The sequence below is a fragment of the Arvicola amphibius genome, chromosome 2, assembly GCF_903992535.2.
Source record: "Arvicola amphibius chromosome 2, mArvAmp1.2, whole genome shotgun sequence".
Taxonomy (NCBI): domain Eukaryota; kingdom Metazoa; phylum Chordata; class Mammalia; order Rodentia; family Cricetidae; genus Arvicola; species Arvicola amphibius.
Window position 1 is genome coordinate 137,290,418 of NC_052048.2, and position 18,989 is coordinate 137,309,406.

Genomic DNA, 18,989 nt, shown 5'->3' on the forward strand with positions numbered 1-18,989 from the left:
TAGATTTCTTTAGGCAGGACTTAATTGTATGTGCCAAGTTGGAAAAGAGGAGGGGAGTGCAGGGGGTTGTATTGCTAAGAGCACACAGATACTGGAAGGACCTGCCATGTCGGGATTGAATGAGAGAATGAATCAGAAGGGAGGCCGTGACTGCTCCCAGGTATGGGAGAGAAGAGGGTTTGTTGTAGATATGAGGGAAAGCATAGACTGAGGCAGAGACATCTGGGAGAGTCCAGAGTGGACACAACCAGCAGATCCAGCCAGGCCTTGTGAGAAGCAGGGTGGGGAAAGCCAGGAGACCAGGAGACTAAAAGGCCGAAAGGGAAAAAAAAAATTTTTTTTTAAAAAAAGGGACCAGCATAGCCAAAATGGCCAAATTATATAGGGAAGAACAGCTCGGGGGGGGGGGGGGAGTGGTGTAGCCTAGCTCCCTGGACTAGAGAATTTAGGGGATCAGGAGGGTATGTCAGCCAGGAGGATCCTATAACAGGTAGAAACTGAAGGATGCTGGGAGAACCTGGTAGCCAGGGTCCACTTTGATATGTTACTAGGACATCCTAGGGCATCTCTCAGCCATTTGTCCTGGGTTTGAGACCTAGCAGGAATGGCTGTGCAGAGTGTACCTTGTGGTTGCATCCAGTCTGATACTGTAGGGGACAGGTCCCGAGAGGCCGCCCTTATCTTTTTGATGTGGCTTAATAACAAAGCCTTTCTGTTCTCTCTTTAATTGTCGTGGCTGTCAGCTTTGGGGTCAAACTTAGCCCGTGGCTTGTGCTTTTAAATAAAGTTTGATTGACACACACAGCCGCCACACCTGTCATTTACTTCTGGGTTGTTTCACCCTGTAGGGTTGAGCAGTTGTTTGGCCCAGCAGCACAGCCTTCAGCAGTTTCCAGCTGTCTTGGTGTAGAAAGTCTGCTGCCCCGCCCCAGTCCAGTCGCCTCCCGGGGTTCCTGCTTTCACCTTGCTTCTCAGTTACTTGCTACAGAGATTGCTTGGATGGGTAGAGGTGGAAAGAGAAAGAAAAGGGGGAAAGCGAGAAGGGGGAGAAAAGACTATTGGGAGCTCAGTGGTACCCTTGCTTAGCATGCTGAAAGGCCTGGGTTCTACCCCTTGAACTTTGTATGCATTATTTACCTAACAAATACATACACACATGTGCATTTTGCTCATGAGAAGCTATACTGCTGGTTTAGAAAATTTTCTAGAGAATTTGCAATCTGTGACTGGCCCTTGACCTACAGGGATGGGGTCCCAGAGGCCCCATTTTCCTCTTCTATATGCCTGCTCCCAGCCTGGCCTGCACAGGCAGCATTTGCCCTGGGAGAGGCTGGAGAGGGTTGCTGCCAAGACCCGCCCTTGCCCAGAAAGCAGCCGACTCCTCCTGAGTCTTCCAACCCAGAGCAGCTTTAAAAGAGCTGTTTCCCTGGGCAGCAGGATGCCAGGCCTCCTCCTGCATCTGAGGTGTGTCAGTTCTAGTGGGGACTATCTGGCCCTGTATTTTGTAAGTTATCTCATGTCCTTACTCCACTCCTAAAATGCAAAGGTACCCCCAGTGGCAGTGATCCCTAAAGACGGTCCCTCACGATTCAGACCCCATGACCCGCCCCACTGTGCTCAGAGGATGGAGAAGTCACACCCAGACGCCACTGATGTTGGCGACAGCTGGAAGTAGCTGGCTGCGGATGCCCTTATTAGCCTCTGTGACCCTTTGGTTGCAACCTCGTTGCTGGATTCTAGGCAGCTGGATTCTTAAGCTAATACTTCCTCGGAAGTTCCTCTGCTCTGACTGGCAGTTGTCTTTACTGGTGTGTTTTAGACTCAGCGTCAACCAGATCACTGACACAGGCGTGAAGGTGTTGTGTGAGGAACTGACCAAGTACAAGATCGTGACGTTCCTGGGGTAAGTCTTACTGGAGGATGTTGGGCCTGCTACCTTGTCACAGCTCTAAGTGGCAGAAGATTGACAGCCATGTGCTCCACTGGTGGCAGAAACCAGCCTCCCCCGTGCTGGGGTTACAGGCATACACCACTACACGTGGCTCCAGGCTCTGTTCTGGGCTCAACTGGTAGGCTCAGTTCTAGGTAGAATTGGAGCTAATCAAAATGCTTGTGGAGCCCCAGCTTCCTTACTTGTAAAACTGGGACCCAATCCAGGCAAGCTATTTTGGAGGCTACGAAGAGGAAGTATGTGGGGATAGGTTTTGTAGATGTTAAAATACCTGTCTATACATTAGACTTGACTACTTTGGATCTACTCCTTGGTCCAGGGCAGGAGAATATATATTGAATAGTAGTGGCACAGCCAAAGGGGTCCTAGGTCATATCCTCCTCTAATACTTCAATAGTGCTGCAAAAAAAAAATGAATACTCAAATTAGGTAGTGCTAAGTAAAGGCCACTCATAGACCTAAGACAGCTGCTAAATCAGTTACATGGAGCTTTGAGTTTGGGAGTTTGAGATGAGGACACACGGCCCCATGGCTGCTGCTGCTATTGTCCTTGGAGCAGTTGCTGCGTATTCCTGGACCACTGGAGCATGAGGACACGTAAGCAAAAGGTCCCATGCTCCCCTCTGTTATGCATGACAAGTGATAGTAGAGAGAAGACTTAATCAGAATGATGTAAAGAAAAGGACACAGGACTTTACTCTTCAGAAAACTTAAATCACCACCACCTGCATTTCCTGAGGACTGCGTGCCAGGCTGTGCATGACGGCATATGCTCCCTGTGACCATGGGGTGGAGAGGTGTATGGATTCGGCATAGAAGGGAAGTAAGGGAGCTGGCGGAGCCAGGCTGACGCAGAGCCCAAACTCTGGTCTCTGTGTGTTCCCCCTTTCAACTTAGACAGTGGAAGTCAGTAGGCAGTGTGCGCACTCGCTAGAGGAGGTGTTTGTGTGACACTGGGACTTACAGAGGCCCCTGGCTGTGCTTTCTCTCCAAGTTTATACAACAACCAGATCACTGATATCGGAGCCAGGTATGTGGCCCAAATCCTGGACCAATGCAGAGGCCTCACGCACCTTAAGTAAGTAAGTGGGGAAGGGCTGGGGACTCCTTAAATGTTTGTTTTCTTTACCAATACCTGGGTCACCTTTTCCGTTCCAGTGTCATCATAAAGAGGTCTCACCCTAAAGCCCCTGCCAGCCCCATGGCCATACTAGTCCAGATGTGCTCATCTTGTGGAGAAAACATGACCCAGTGTGGGGCTTGGCTTCTGGAAGAGCCACCTTTTGGTGGCAATGGAGAGTTAGCTCTTTAATCTCCCTAGATACTGGCTGGAAGGAAGGGTTGTATCTACTGCCCTTTTGGGGATACCAGATAAAGATCCTCTTCTCCCAGGCAGCTTGATCCCTGGCATTGTCGTAGATGTGCCCTTTCAGGCTGACGATCATCCAGCCCTCTTCGTAATGGAAACACTCACTTTGACCATTGTTAATAAGTGTGGGTATTCTCAAGCCTACTAAAGAGAGTGGTAGTCCTTGGGCATTCAGAGAACCCCAGGAAAGGCTCCCATGGTTGACTACCAGCAGAGATCGTGGGCTACCTCATAGGGTGAACCCAGGCTGTGGGTCCCTTCCTGAGAGGAGGCCCCAGGCATGATATATGTGCGAACAAGATCACACTGGCAAAAAAGCCTAGGCGGGCTCAGTGTCGGGAAGAAGGGTGGCCTACTGTGGAGTCCTTGAACAGAGGCTAACCATGCATGTCTCTCCCTGCAGACTGGGAAAAAACAGAATAACAAGTGAGGGTGGGAAGTGTGTGGCTCTGGCTGTGAAGAACAGCACCTCTATAATTGATGTTGGGTAAGTAGAAGGGATACCCTATGTGCGCGTGCGCACGCGCGCACACACACACACACACACACACACACACACACACACGCTGTATACAGCCTGCTGTCTATGTGGGCACTAGCTGCTCTTCTGGACATCAGTCTGCCACAAGGACCCTGGGGCTGGCAGCACAGACACCCTGATGGCTTCTGCATGAAAATGTTTTTAAGAATTTACTATTCTCTGGTTAGCTTTGTGTGTGTGTGTGTGTGTGTGTGTGTTTGTGTTAAAAATTGTGGTAAAATTCACATGATATAAACTCAACCACCTTTCCCATGTTTAATTATGTAATTCAGTGGTGTTAAGTGCATTCATGTAAGGAAGCCATAACACCATCCGGCTGTCCATTCCTAGGCATCCAAATCCAAAGTTGAGGACATCACAGGGGTTTGTTGTTGTTTTGGTGATGGCTTTATTTACTTACATGACGCCCCCAAGGATCATTCCTGTTGTCAGATGTGAGAGTTCCCTTCCTTTCAGGCTGACCGTCCTCAGGCTATCTGCCTTTCATTTTGCTCATTGGTTTCTCTGTCACTGGACATCTGGGTTGTGGACACTGCTGATGGCCTTGGGTACACAGACATCCCTGCTGGATCCTGCTCGTACTTTCTGTGGTTAAATGCCCTACTGGGTTGCTGTAGAATATTGACTCAATTTCTGATTTCTGGGTTCATTATGTTTTTTAATCTAAACTTTTATAGATATTGGTCTTTTGCCCGCATGTATGTTTGTGCACCACATACGTGCCCAGTGTCACTGAGGACAAAGAGGGCATCTGATCCCCAGGCACTAATTTTATAGATAATTGTGAGCTGCCATATGGGTGCTGGGATTCAAACCCAGGTCCTCTTATTCTCAGAACCAGCTCTCTATTCCTTCTGTCTGATTTCTTGGAGGCCGCACGTGGTGTTCCTTAGAGCAGTGCTTCATTTTACACTCCCGCCGGCAGTGCGCGTGGGTTCCATTTGCTCCACCTCTTTGCCAGCACTTTTTCCCCTGTTTTGTTAGCAGCCGCCATCCTAATGGTAGGAGGGGTATCTCATGGTGGTTAAAAAAAACTCCTTGTGGCATTGTCATTTTTCCTGGATTATAAAAGAGAACATAGGTGGTTTTCTTGAGAAACTATGGGGAATACGAACACTAACAAAAATTGTCTTCCCAGAATTGCTTTTAAGCTGGACATAATAGTACATGCCTGTAATCTCAGAATTTGAAGAGTGAAGGCAAGAGGATCACAAGTTCAAGACCAGTCTCAGCTATATATCAAGTTCAAGGCCAGACTGGGCTATTTAAAATAAGAAAATCGCCACTGACATTTGAGAGCATGGGAACTCTTTTCAGTTCCCTCTCTCCCCCATTACTCCTTTTACAGAGCAGAAACCAACCCACATGGACCAAATTCTGTCTTCATTTTTTACAGTCTCATGCCATAGTCTGACACTTTCTTACAAAATTGATGCTACTCAATTGTATTGTGTATATATTTTCTCAGCAAAGTACTGGAAACCGGGGTCTCATAGGCCATACCTGAAAGCAGCCTGCTGGGTCTTACTGCAGAGGTTAGATCCTGTTGTGCGTGGGTTGGGCACATTGTTCTGCTCCCTGGAAACAGAGGCCAGTGCTCATCTCTGTGACAGCACAGAATCCTCCTCACTGCTCAAGAATGTCCTTGTTATTTCATTTGACAGAGAAGGAAACTGAGGCCTAAGACATGTTAATGTTTATGTAGGGTTGCACAGCTGTCATAGTTGGCTGTGATAAAGACCATGGGCCCAAATCAGCTTGGGGTGGGAAGGGTTTGTTTGGCTTACATGTTCCCATTGCAGTCTATCACTGAGAGAAGTCAGGGCAGGAACTCAAGCAGGAACCTGGAGGCAGGAACTGAAGCAGAAACCACAGGGGAATGCAGCTTACTGGCTTGCTCCCCAGGCTCACTCAGCCTGCCTTCTTAGACACCTGGGACCTCCTGCTCAAGGGTGGCACTGTCCACAATGGGTTGGGCCCTCCCACATCAATCAAGGAAGTGCCCTACAGAGTTTCCTATAGGTCCATCTGATGGAGGCATTTTTTTCCATTGAGGTTCCTCTACCCAGTGGCGGAGCCTGAGGTGAGGGTCTCAACATGCAGATGTGTTAGCTGATCCTCTGAGAGGTCTTCCTGGAGAGGGAAGTCATCTTCATTCATTGTCCTAACTCGCCACCGAGACTCAAGTGTCATGCAGGGCCTGGCTGGCAGCATTCTTACCACATACAAGGAAGGTTGCTAGATGGTTTTAGCCACAGCTCCAGGCCTTGGCTTCCTGGGAGGCCAAAATCATCTACCGTGGTACCCCTTTGCTTGCCCTCTGTTGACCCAGGGTGGGAGGCTAGCCCTCCTTTCAGGTCAGGGTAGCCTGGGAGTTACTCTCTAGGGCAGTTGTGGGCTGAGGGTCTCAGTAAAGAGCGTTTGCAAAGTTCAGAAAGGCTCATTCAATCCGCACCACCTGCTGATCTGCCTGTCTGTGTTCGAGGTTGCTGCTGCTTTCAGGACTCTCTGTAACTGGAAGCCCAGGGCAGACTGCTTGTGCAACTGCAGGCTGGGGCCAAGGTCATCTGGGAGTTGCCTGCTGAAAATGAAGAGGGTCAGCTGATGTCAGATGGAGATGTGGCTGTGTAACGCTTGCCTCTGCTTTCAGGATGTGGGGCAATCAGATTGGGGATGAAGGGGCAAAGGCCTTCGCAGAGGCATTGAGGGACCACCCCAGCCTGACCAACCTCAGGTAACATGCCTTCTGAGAGGTGGGCTTCCGGGGTCCAGGGAGGGGCTGCTGGGAGGGGTGGCTGGCTTTCCTACTGGGGCAAGTTTGATTGGCACATGACTTCTCTTGTTCAAGTTTTTCTCTGTGGGTGTGGGGCATGCAGTGAAGTGCTTAGCTCAGTGAACAACAGGGAGACTTGGGACACCTGCAGTCCCTCAGCCATCTTGAGGCACACCCTTGGAGGAGGAGGCTGGGAGCAGTTTTAAAGCCCAGACAAAACCAAAGGGACACTAGCCCCTTTGCTGCCCTTTCCTTTTTCTGAGATAAATGGACAGCCTTCCATTAGCACTATGGCCTGATTCCATCACCTTGGAATCTTGGAGTGTTGTAGGATCTACCATGGAAAGGGGGTTCAGGACTCTAGCTAAAGAGACTCTCCAAGGTCTTTCCATGTGCCTCTGAAACTCTCCGGTGGTCTGAGTTGCCCGATGAACGCCCTACGTACAAGCCTGGCACGGTCCTCTTTGGAAGCACATGTGCGAACCCCCCGAGTTCTGCCTTTGTTTTTCACGTGGTCTTTTCAGAAACAGCTATAAGCCTGCCTTCACAGTCTTAGGCTACAAAGCCCTGGCACCTGCTGATGGGCCAAGCACTCTGCTTCCTGCCTGGGTCTGGGTCTAGACAGGAACTTCCCAGATGTCTGGATGTTGCAGGCAAGGCTTCCTGTGGATGTGTCTGTAGTAACCCGACCCCTTGTGTTTTTCTTTCTAGTCTTGCATCCAATGACATCTCCCCTGAAGGAGGGAAGAGCCTTGCACAGGCCCTGAAGCACAACACCACTCTGACAATATTCTGGTAACACCTTGAGTCATTTCCAAGGGTTGGGTTGTTATTCCCAACGTTATGGAGCTTAAACTGAAAAGCGTGTCTCCATTATAAAGGAGAATTAAAATTTCCCCAGCCATTTCCCCAAACCCAGAGCTAACACACGGACGAAGTGGACTTTGTCACCCACAGCTTCTGTGAAGGTGCCAGCAATCCCTTCAAAATGCTCTCACCCTGGCCTGGCTTTCATGGACCTTGTCCAAAACACGCACATCCCCCTCTTGCCTGGCCATTCACCCATGCAGCTGCCTCTTACCATGTGCACACATTACGATTTGGCTTCTGTGCCCTGCCTATTACTAGAGACCTGGAATTCTTATGCTTCGTCACCCCTACCTTTCTGGTAGGTCATTTAATCCTTCGTTTTCCTTAGCTTTCTTTGTGAGCAAGTTGCAATACCCCGTGTGTCATCCTCTTGCCTCCCAGTGCCCATTAGATCTTGCTAACCTAGTATTAGTTACTTATCTTGTTGCTATGACAACATGCCTGATAAAAGTAACTCAAGGAGAGAAGGCATTTACTCTGGCTCACAGTTTGAGGCTACCTTTCATCCCGATGGGGAAGGCAGGGCAGCGGAAACATGAAGCAGCTGTTGATGCTGTCGGGACTCAGAGAGATGAATACTGATACTCAGTTTGCTTTTTCTCAATTGGCTGTGATGATTATGCCCATGGGATGATGCCATCTACATCTGCCTACGTTAACCATCCACATCTACCTACGTTAACCATCCACATCTACCTACATTAACCTACCACATCTGCCTACGTTAACCATCGACATCTGCCTACGTTAACCATCCACATCTACCTACATTTATCTACCACATTAACCCGAGCTGGAAACTTCCCCCACAACATGCAGAAGTTTGTCTCCTCAGTGATTCTAAGATCCTGGCAAGTTACCATCAGTCTATACAATTACACACAGTTATTGAAAGTCCCATCTTACGCCCAGTGTAGTAGAGAACACTGGTAGCCCCAGCATTCAAAAGGCTGAAGCTGGAGGACTGCAAGTTCAACACCAGCCTGGCCTTTGTCGTGAGAGTCTGATTCAAACAATAATGCAAATCATCTTTTTGAGAGCCCTGACACTAATTCTGTTGCCATGAACTCATTTTTAATTATTTCCCTTCCAAAAATATTAATACTTTTAAACAACATATACTTTTTTAGAAAAAATGTGCAGATGAAAATCTGAAAAGTAGGAGAAGAAAGGATTTCTCATGGTTTTCAACTACTACTGTTCTCCAGATGTTTGTATGTTCAAATACATACAAATATATGTATAAATACATAAATAAATATAAATGTATAAGTGTATAAATAGGGTAGCATTTGTCTATTCCAGCTCTTCACTATGCATTGCATACTGGACATGTCCATTCCAGTCAGGCTGTCTCGCTCCCATGCTGCTGACGTTTTGGCTGTTGCTGGGGCTGCCCAGTGCATTGGATGGTGTTTTGAAGCATCCCTGACCTCTGCCTGTTAGATGCCAGGAGCACTTCAAATTGTGAAGGCCAAAAGGTCTCCCTCCAGGCACTGTTAAGTGTCCATGGATAGCAAAACCACCCTGCTTGAGAGCCACTGTTCTGCATGGACAAGAATGCAAAAGTTTTAGTGCAAGCCTTGGGTCCTTCTGCACCTTTCACACGTGCAGATTCATCCCACAGCAAGTTGGTCTCCCTAGCACCCTAGCATGGCCTCCTTATTTATTCTCTCTTATTGTCTCTAAGGCACAGTGCGTCTTTGAGTGGATGCATACTATTTCATCAGTTTCTTCTGCTGGCAGGCACCTAGAATAGACCGTATTTTGCGTCATAAGCACAATACCCCAGTGTGTGTGGCAAGGCCTAAACCTGGGTTACACATCTTTTTCCTTTTCAGCACTGAGGTTCAAGCTCAGGGCTTTGGGCAGGTTGGCCAAGAGCTCTGACATTGTGCTGTATTCACAGCCTTTCAATTATTATTTTTTAATTTCAAAATAGAGCCTTATTAAGTTACCCGGGCTGGCCGGCCACAAACTCACGAGTCTCCTCTCTGTGCCTCTGAAAAGCTGGGATTACAGATGCCAGATGCCACTTTTTTTTTTTTTTTTTTTTTTTTTTTTTTTTTTTTTTGCTTTGATGAACATCTTGCAACATCAGGGTAAATTTCTAGTCTGATGACTTTCATCAAGTGAAATATATTTAAGTTTGGGGTAGACGTGACCAAAGAATGATCTTTTAAACAGTGCCAGTTCTACTGCTGTCTTCTTCCACCCATCACAACAGGAAGGTCCTCTGCTGGTGACATCTGGGAACTTCAGTACTTTGTCCCATCAGCTGCCAGGTGCAGAGCAATCGAGAGGCTTCCCGGGTTTGTCACGGGGTCTTTGTCCTTCACAGTAGCTTCAGAGAACAGCTGAGCATAGTTCACCATGCAGGGTTTTCCCAGGTCTCCATGGTGACGTGGGCAGTGGGCTGCCAGTGGTAATCAGAGGTTTAGGGGCTGGACACTGACCCGGAGACTGACCTACAGGCACTGGCTCCTTGTATTGTGGGTCCTTCGCTTCCATAAAATCCAAGGTCTCTGTGTAGGTGAGGAGCCACACTGCAGGAAGGTGGGCAGGAAACAGCTCAGAGAAGGATTGACTGGAAGCAAGTGCCATTATATGAATTTACCTGCGTGCCGTGATGCAGGATTTCAGACTGGAGCCTGGCCCTCAGCATGTGATGCAGGTCTTAGAGGAAGATCCTGCACGGCCTCTGTGAACTCATAAACAACATCTGTCCATCAGCACTCCTGACTCAACATTTCCTCTCTTCTAGGCTGACCCAAAATGAACTCAATGATGAGGCAGCAGAGTGCTTCGCTGAGATGCTGAAAGTCAACCAGACACTGAAGCACTTATGGTAACTCATGGGGCTGGGGCCTGGACTCTGCTTCCCTGCACAGTCTTTGCGATGAAATCTACATACCACAGCATCCCACCCTCAATAGATGGTTTTTGTTTTGTTTTCTTTTCTTCTGTTGTTATTTTTTTTTTTTTACTGGGTGGTGTTGGTGCACAACTTTAATCCCAGCACTTGGGATGGGCAGAGGCAGGTGGATCTCTGTGAGTTCCAGTCCAGCCTGATCTACAGAGTGAGTTTCAGGACAGCCAGAGCTACACAGAGAAACCCTGTCTCAAAAAAAAAAAGAAGAAAAGAAAAAAGAAAGTTTAGAGGTTTCTCGTATCACAAAGTTGTATTGCTGTGACTGTGTAGGTCCAGACTGTTTACTGTCCTCTCCCAAGCCCTGTTCTGCCATCTCTGTGCCCTGGTGACAGGTTTCTGACTTTTGTCTCAGTTGTGGGCATTTCATAGAAGTGGAGCTATTCAGCTTGACCTTTCAACTGTGCTCATTAGCACAGCTCCCAAGCTTAGCCCATGCATGGCAGGCGTGCAGGGGATGGAGATGCCTTTGCCCATCACCAGTCGATAGATGTTGGACCATTTCTTCTTCCTAACTATTCTGACTGATGCTTCTATGAGCGTTCATACACATGTTTTTGCAAGGGCGCATTTTCATCTTGCTTCTGTACATACGTGAGCACCAACTTGCTGATAGCTTAACAAGCAAGCTTGTTTGACTTTCTGAGGGAACTTCACACAGCTTTCCACTATGGAGGCCAGCAGTGGATCATTTGTTGATTTGTTTGCTGTCTTTTTAAAATGTGATTTATTTTCAATTTCATACCTATACAAAATGATTTTTGAGCAAAGTGCCTTTGCTCAAAATTATCCTTTCTTGTTCCTTTTCCTTCCCAAAGAATCTCTTCTTCCTCAGTCTTCCTCCTTTTGTGTGTATGCATGTGTGCACAGGGGTGTGTGTGTGTGTGTGTGTCCCTCTGTGTTTCATTATGGTTGCTGGCAAGAGCATGAATGAAGGGCTACTTACTAGAGCTGGGCACTACTGACTGCATCACTGAAGAATATGACCCCCTGTTCTCCTGCCCATAGCTTCTGTGGGAGGAATAGACCTCATAGCCACTTTCCCAGTCATGATGGAATGTTGCTGGCCCCGTCTTGTTCAAACTGCCACGTCTTCTGCGGGTTCATGGGTACGACAGCCATGTCACGTCCAAACAGTCCCCTCTCTGCCTTCCAGCTCTCACGCTCTCCCTGAGCACCATGCTCCCTAAGCGTCGGAGGGACATGTACGTCCCGCTGCACTCAGCGGTCACCCACCAGTTATAAAACTTGACACTAAGAGTCACCTGCCACGAAAGTATTGTCTCTCACCAGGGCCAAGTGCAGCATTATTCTATGGGTACAAACATAAATATTGAGAGGATAGTTTGACACCGTGTCTATTTAGCAAGACAGCATCAGTAGGTTCTCCCGAGGCTCTGTTGTCGCTCTTAGAATATGGCCATATAGCAAGTATGAACGCACACTGTGCTTTTGATCGTCCTCATGAGCCAACAGTGTTGAACATTTTCTCACACACCTCTCTCTTCATGGGCAGTTATCACTGATGAATATCTCCACACCCTTAGCTCATTAAAAAAACCCATTTATTTGTCTGCTTATTGATGAGCTGTAAGAATGCCTCATTCTGTGTGCTAGACGTTTTGTACATAGGTTTGCAGGCATCAGCTCCTTCCTCTGGACTTTTCAGTCCCTGATAATAGTGATCTCGGAGGCACAGCCATTTCTGGTTTTGATGAAGTCCAATTTGCTCACCTCTTCTGTAGCTGTTTATGTTTGAAGAATTTTACTTGATGGAATATTGCATAACCCAAGGTCACAAAGATTTATATGTAAGTTTTTCTCTCAAATTAGGTGAACAGTTGTAGACATACTGAGGTGTGTGTGTGTGTGTGTGTGTGTGTAGAGGTCAGAGGTCAAAGTCCAGTGTCTTTCTTTATTCTTCTTCATTTTATTTATTTATTTATTTTTTGGTTTTTCGAGACAGGGTTTCCCTGTAGTTTCTAGAGCCTGTCCTGGAACTAGCTCTTGTAGACCAGGCTGGCCTTGAACTCAGAGATCCGCCTGCCTCTGCCTACCGAGTGCTGGGATTAAAGGCGTGCGCCACCACCGCCCGGCCATTTTTATTTTTTTTAAGACAAAACATTCCATAGAACCTAGTGCTCACTGATTTGACTGTACCAGGACCCACAAGCCCCAGAGATCCTTTTTATACGAGTGCCAGGGATCTAAACACGGGTCCTTATACCTGAGCATCAACACCTTACCTGCCATGTCCCTGGGTCCCATTCTGAGTTAACTTTAGAATGTGGTATAAGGTAGAAGTCTGTCTTGATCCTCTCCACGTAGACGTCCATTCTGAGGGAGCATCAGCTGAGCAGCTCAGACCATCAGCACATGCTTGTCCAACAGTTGATTACACGTTCAGAAAGGGTATAGCTTGTCATTTTATGTGTTGATTCTTATATCAGCATCTCCTTGTGTGGACCAGTCTTGTCTCAAACTCAGGATCCTCTTGTGTCAGCCTCCTAAGTGTTGAGGTCACAGGCATGCGCCACCACGTCTGGCCGCACTGACCTTCTGTAGTCAGTTTTGTTCTCTCTCCAGATAGTTCTAGCTATTCTGAGTCCCTTACATTTGAATTTAGAATCACTTTATCAACTTTTGGGGAAAAGTTTTTTCCTTTCTTCCTTTTCTCTTCAATTTTCAGATTTTCCCTTTCCCATCTCTGGGTGCTGGACCCTCCAGGTTGCAGAGCGTGGGAGGCTCAGAGAGGGGGTGCACAGCCATGCTGCTCTCACTGAAGATGGGGCTATGGCAGCCACATGTGCCCAGCTCTGCCAGCTGCCTTTGGTACACTAGGTGTGCTGCTTCTTCCTGTTCTCAGATGCTTATTCCATAGCTCAGGCTGGCCTAGAGATTTTTCTGCATCTCAGGACACAGTGATGAGAGCTTTGTCCTCGGTCACTGTGCTCTTTCTTTTCCTGAAATGACACACACCAAGCATACAGGGCATTTCTGTCCAAGTTACTCCATCTTACAGGCAAAACATAGTGAGGGACACAGGATGCTCGCCGGTGCTCTGCAGCCAGACACCAGGGTGGTGAGAGAAGTCTCTGACAACCTTGCTGTGCTGTCGTTCTGTGGGGAGGCCAGCTCCCATTGTCCCTAGGCCCTCATCCATCCTGCTAGCAGAACCCTTGTCTTCCTGGAGGGGCTCTTTCATGGATTAATAGCCAGAATTTCTAAGACTTGGGCTTAGCAGTGGCCTCATATGCCTACAGCCTGGTGAAGAAGAGTCCATGCACATCCTTGCCTCTTTCTGAATGTATTTTCTGGTTGGGTGACAGCATTGCTACAGACCCAGGTCCAGGCTGCAGGCCAGGGCTCAGCCTTTAGGCCAGGGTTCCAGGCTGCAGACCAGGGCTCAGCCTTTAGGCCAGGGTTCCAGGCTGCAGACCAGGGCTCAGCCTTTAGGCCAGGGTTCCAGGCTGCAGGCCAGGGATCAGCCTTTAGGCCAGGGTTTTAGGCCGCAGACCAGGGCTCCAGCCTTCAGGCCAAGGCTCTAGGCTGCAGACCAGGGCTCCAGGCAGTGCCTGCCCCCAAGCCTTGCATGTACTTTGCTTGACTTGACTCATGTCTGTTGGCAGCACACATCCTCTGTGAAACTCTGTGTGTCAGTGCCACGTCACTGGTACCGTGAGTAACAGCAGCAGAGAACCCCTTCCCCACCCACTGGTCTAGATGTTGGGAAGAACCTGTCACCATCTTACAAGTCTTTGGGTTCCCAAAGAATTGATGACAAGTTGGTAGCTACTTTAAATTCTGACCTTAAATACCAAAAACCTTAAATTCTTCCCTGCCTTTGCCTAACTATCTGGAAGGAGACGGCAGACAGCTTGCACTTGTTGTTCATATTGTTGGTCTCCTAACCTTTTGGGCTGGGGATACCTGCAATGAAGGACACGCACGCACGTGCGTGCACGGGCACACACACACACGGGTTTCTGTTGACAATTACGCTATGTATGAGTCTCGATATATCACAATCACTGTGTAAAACGCAAACATTAAAGAGTTTCAGTGCTTTTCATTCTTCTCGTGTGTCTGAGGCCCTGTTAGTCTAATGAGGAATTATGGGGATCTTGTCACCCCCTAACCCTGACCCAATAGGATTCAGATTGGACCCAGCCTGCTGTGTTGACACAGGTGTACTCTCCTTTCAGGCTTATCCAAAATCACATCACAGCCACGGGGACAGCCCAGCTGGCTGAGGCACTGAAGAAGAACACCACCATAACAGAGATTTGGTAAGACCACACTCTTGTCACAGAACCCAATTTCATGGTTTCCGAGTGAGTGCCACTGATCACTTCATGGGGTCCTGAAGTGATCCCACTTCCTCCTTGACTGTGAGGACGATGTGGGGAGGGGCAGCAGATCCACGACTGGAGGGGCCCCAGCTCTTTAAAGCTCTTGTTTGCTCTGAGTCCTCGCGAATGCTCTGGAAATGTGTCCTGGAAGCCAGGCCTGGTGTATTTCCCTCCCAGTGTGATCCAGGGAAGCTGGCAGCAGCAGAACCAACTCTTGTTGGGGACACAGAGGCAACTATGGATTGTCTGAGGTTTACGGAGCAGCCTCACTAGGATCCCAAGCCCTAAGTTCAGGGGGTGGATCCCATTAATCACTTTCTCTCGTGTGAGTGGGGAGAGAAATTCAAGCCCCAAGACCTTCTGAGATATAGTCCTCCCCAGTTATTAGCTCCTGAACGGTGTTATTAGCTTTGCCTTGGAAATGTCGCTGTGTCACACACTAGTCCAAGGTCTGCAGCCAGCATTATTTTGAAATGAAACCTGTAACTGGAGGTTTCTCTCTCATGTACCAGTTCCTGAGTAACCACTCCGAGGCTTAATGTTAATTACAAACTGTTTGGTTTATTAGCTCAAGCTTATTATCAACTATCTCTTACAACTTAAATTAACCCATTTCTATTATTCTATATCTTACCACGAGGCTCGTGGCTTGTTATCTCACATCTTGTTTCCATGGAGGCTGCTGGCATCTCTCTGACTCCACCCTTTTTCTCCCTGTATCTGTTTGGATTTCCTGCCTAGCTCTATTCTGCCTAGCTATTGGCCAAATTAGCTTCTTTATTAACCAATGGTAATAAAAGATATTCACAGCATACAGAAGGGCATCCCACATCAGAAACCAAGGGCAGTGAGGTACCAGCAGAATCTGAGCTGTCTCACCCACCTTGCCTGAGGTGTGCATGTAGACAACTCTATTTAAATGCTGGTTCTAGACTGTTGCCTCTTAGGTAATTCTACATCCTTTCATGTTGACCATCATGGAGAATATGGCTCTTATTCACGGTCACACAGCAAAACATTCATGAAAAAGACTGTCACAGAGATCAGAGCCCAACTCCAACAGAAAATGCTGTGGTGTTTGTGCTGAGGCCAAACTTTCTGTGAGACAGTCCTGACTAAGGGCCTTAGGATCAGGTCTGCCTCCTGATACTGCCAGGCACTGGCGCGATATCTCAATCTGTTATTGAGTAACATGAACTTGAATGCCCGCCATGGGCTGCTGCTAAGACTCCAATGATGAACACGTGTGAACTGCCTCATGGGCTCACTCTGAGGTCAGGAAGGAGCACAGAAGGAGAAATAACCAAGTGTAACCATGAAGGCTACAGGATCAGGCAAGGCCAGGAGGGAGCTGGACACAGGGCAGACCTCCAAAGGAAGAAACTTTAGACTAAGCTGTCAAGGATGAATGGAAGTTGGAAGGTTGGGGTAGGTCTCAAAGTGCTACATACCATAGAAGGGCACACACAAAGGCCCAGAGTTTGAGAAAGTGTCCACCAAGAACTACAAGCAGCCAGATATGAGGGTACATGCATTTATCAGCACTCAGCTCTATGGGAGTCTGAGGCTAGCCTGATCTCGAGGGAGACTGAGGCAGAAGCATCATGGTCAGCCTGGTCTACATAATGGGACCCTGCATGGTGATTAATATTGACTGTCACTTTGAAAGGATCTAGAATCACCTATAAGGGAAATCTCTGGGAATGTCTGTGAGGAAGTTTTGATTGAGTTAACTGATATGGAGAAACCCATGCTAAATGTGGGTGGCACCATTCTGTGTGCTGGGGCCTCAGACTGAAGAGAGGTAGAGATAGATAGATAGATAGATAGATAGATAGATAGATAGATAGATAGATAGATGGATGGATGGGAGAGAAAGCAGAGGGTCAGCGCTCATCTCTCACTCTTCCTGACTGCAGATGCAATGTGACAAGTCACCTTGGCTTTTCTGCCATTCCTCCCTCAAATTGCATGTTGAGATAAACCTGTCCTTTCTCAGTTGCCTTTGTCACAGCAACCAGAAAATGCACTAATAGACCCTGTTGAAAGAACTCCACAGTAAGCTGGTGTGCCATAGACTCAGTGGGTGTGGAAGAGGGGGCCCCTGGCGGCTGAGGAGCTAGGCAGAGCCTAGGCCCAAAAGGTCTTGGGTCAGATCATGATTTTGACCTTTATACTGGCAGCAGGGGAAAGCTGGTGACGGGCGTGAAGCAGGAAGAGGATGTGGTCAGCCTGAGCACATCTCCTAGAGCAGTCAGTAAGACCCTGCTGGGTCCACAGACGGGCCTGGGCACTCAGAGAGCTGTGGGGGGACTAGGACCGCAGAGGGGCCTTGGGGTCCTGACCCAGCTGGATGAAGGGAGGGACTCTTTACTGAGCTGGGGCATCTGGGCTGCTTTGGGACATTGGACTGTATGGAGACATGCAGAGAAAGATGTCAAGAGGAAACTTGCCTAACTGACCCGGCTGTGGCAAGACAGAGGCCAGGAACCTAGGACCCAGCTGGTCCCCAGCCTTGGAGGGCATGAGAGAGCAGGCCAAGAACAAGTACCCAGAGACAGGAGAAAGACTGAGAGAGGACACATTGCCGCAGGGAGGAAGAAGTCAAGACAGTCGAAATCCTCTGAAGGCCCAGAAAACCTGAAAGTGTCACTAAACTCGGGCTTATAGAGGCTGCTCGTGAGCCCTGTGAGGTGCAGTAGACAGGAAGGGCAGCAGGGAAAGGCTGGTATTAACATCAAAGCATAATTTGGATCGGGTGTTCAAATTCAGAGTTGTATGATGTACACAGTGTGTGGAGTCCCTTATGGATGGGATGGATGCTATTCTATAACACTTTGTGTAAACTTTGCTTTTTCTCCTTTTCACTAGTCTCAACGGAAACTTAATTAAGCCCGAGGAGGCCAAAGTCTTTGAAAATGAGAAGAGGATCATCTGTTTCTGATGGACTTTCCTGTGCTGGACCTTTGACCTAGGTTGCTCCTCGGTCACAGACAGTGCTGTGCAGGGCCTGCAGCAAGGGGACTGTCAAAAGCCTTCTCCTGCAGATGCTCGGATTGGCAGTGCCCTAGCCATGGCTGGGACTCTGCAGACATAGAGTATCTTAGGAGCCACTGTCATCACTCAAAACCAGCAAGGAGTTCTATACAAAGAGGTTCCCTGCATATCCACAACAATGTCTGAAGATGAAAGAATGGGAAGCGGGGGCCAACCTCAGCTCCCACAGATGCCTGCTTGGAGGATTCATGGGACCGATGGCACCTTCAGGAAAGAGCTAGGAACTTGGGCAGAGCCGACAGCAGCTTTTCGCAAAGAAGACACCTGGTGACCACACAGTTATCTTGAAAGCTCCTTCCTCTCCTCAGTACCCCCTCGCACTATATAGATCCGTTCCTTCCTCCTAGCCGTGGTTATTGAAGTAGGTCCACCATGGGGAAGGTTCATTCAAGGGCCCCCAGCGAGCTGGTTGTCAAGGGCTCATCACAGACTTTGGTTTCCGTTCTGGATTCTCCCTGGCTGCAAATGGGAATCAGAGGATGCCCTCTAGATCGTCTCAGAGGAACTCTAGGCCCTAAAGAGTACTGAGGTCCTGCCTAGAGTTTTCCCCCATCTCTACCTGCCCCCCCCTGGGGGCAGGGGGAGGGAGAATCAGTTCCCATCCTCCTCAGCAGCAGGACTTGCCTCGATGGTCCTGCGGTCTCAAGCAAAACTCTCTCCCTTGCTTGTGAGCAGGAAGTATGGTCATGCCCTCAGCAGTTGGAGGGTGACTGAGCACAGCCAAGACTCAGATCAGCCAGCAAAGCATGGCAGATACCCACCACCACGGTGGGCATGTGGGGATGCCCAGCAGGGTGGGACGGTTGGGGATGTTGCCAAATAACATGTTCTTTTGCCACCTCATTTGTTTATAAAATACTGAAAATACTCGCTGTTTCTAATGGCTAAGTCTGGGGGTTTTCTGAAGGGACGCTGTCTGGAAGGAACACTAGGAGACTTGAGCCGCAGCCTGGCTCACTGCAGTGGGGGTCCTGGGGAGTCATGCTATACAGCAGAGGTGTCACCAATTTGATCCTTCATAAGTTTCACTATCCACCAAGGGACAAGAAAGGTGGAGGCAGCATCCAAGGTTGCTCTACCTGGTCTCTGAATCCAAATGGGGGCTATTCCTGAGTCAGACACATGGGTGTGTCGGGGTGGAACAGGC

General features: G+C 48.5%; 1 protein-coding gene across 3 annotated transcripts in view; it reads left to right on the plus strand.

Annotated features, from left to right (window-relative positions):
* Nod1 (nucleotide binding oligomerization domain containing 1) overlaps positions 1 to 18,709 on the plus strand; it is a 52,088-nt gene extending 33,379 nt beyond the window's left edge. For all 3 annotated transcript variants that reach the window (XM_038318550.2, XM_038318549.2, XM_038318551.2), the window contains 8 exons: positions 1,820 to 1,903; positions 2,946 to 3,029; positions 3,724 to 3,807; positions 6,512 to 6,595; positions 7,346 to 7,429; positions 10,269 to 10,352; positions 14,639 to 14,722; positions 17,657 to 18,709. In XM_038318550.2, the coding sequence (XP_038174478.1) occupies positions 1,820 to 1,903; positions 2,946 to 3,029; positions 3,724 to 3,807; positions 6,512 to 6,595; positions 7,346 to 7,429; positions 10,269 to 10,352; positions 14,639 to 14,722; positions 17,657 to 17,729 (661 nt within the window). In that variant the 3' untranslated portion in view covers positions 17,730 to 18,709. The remainder of the gene's footprint in view (positions 1 to 1,819; positions 1,904 to 2,945; positions 3,030 to 3,723; positions 3,808 to 6,511; positions 6,596 to 7,345; positions 7,430 to 10,268; positions 10,353 to 14,638; positions 14,723 to 17,656) is intronic.
* The last annotated feature ends 280 nt before the right edge of the window (positions 18,710 to 18,989 follow it).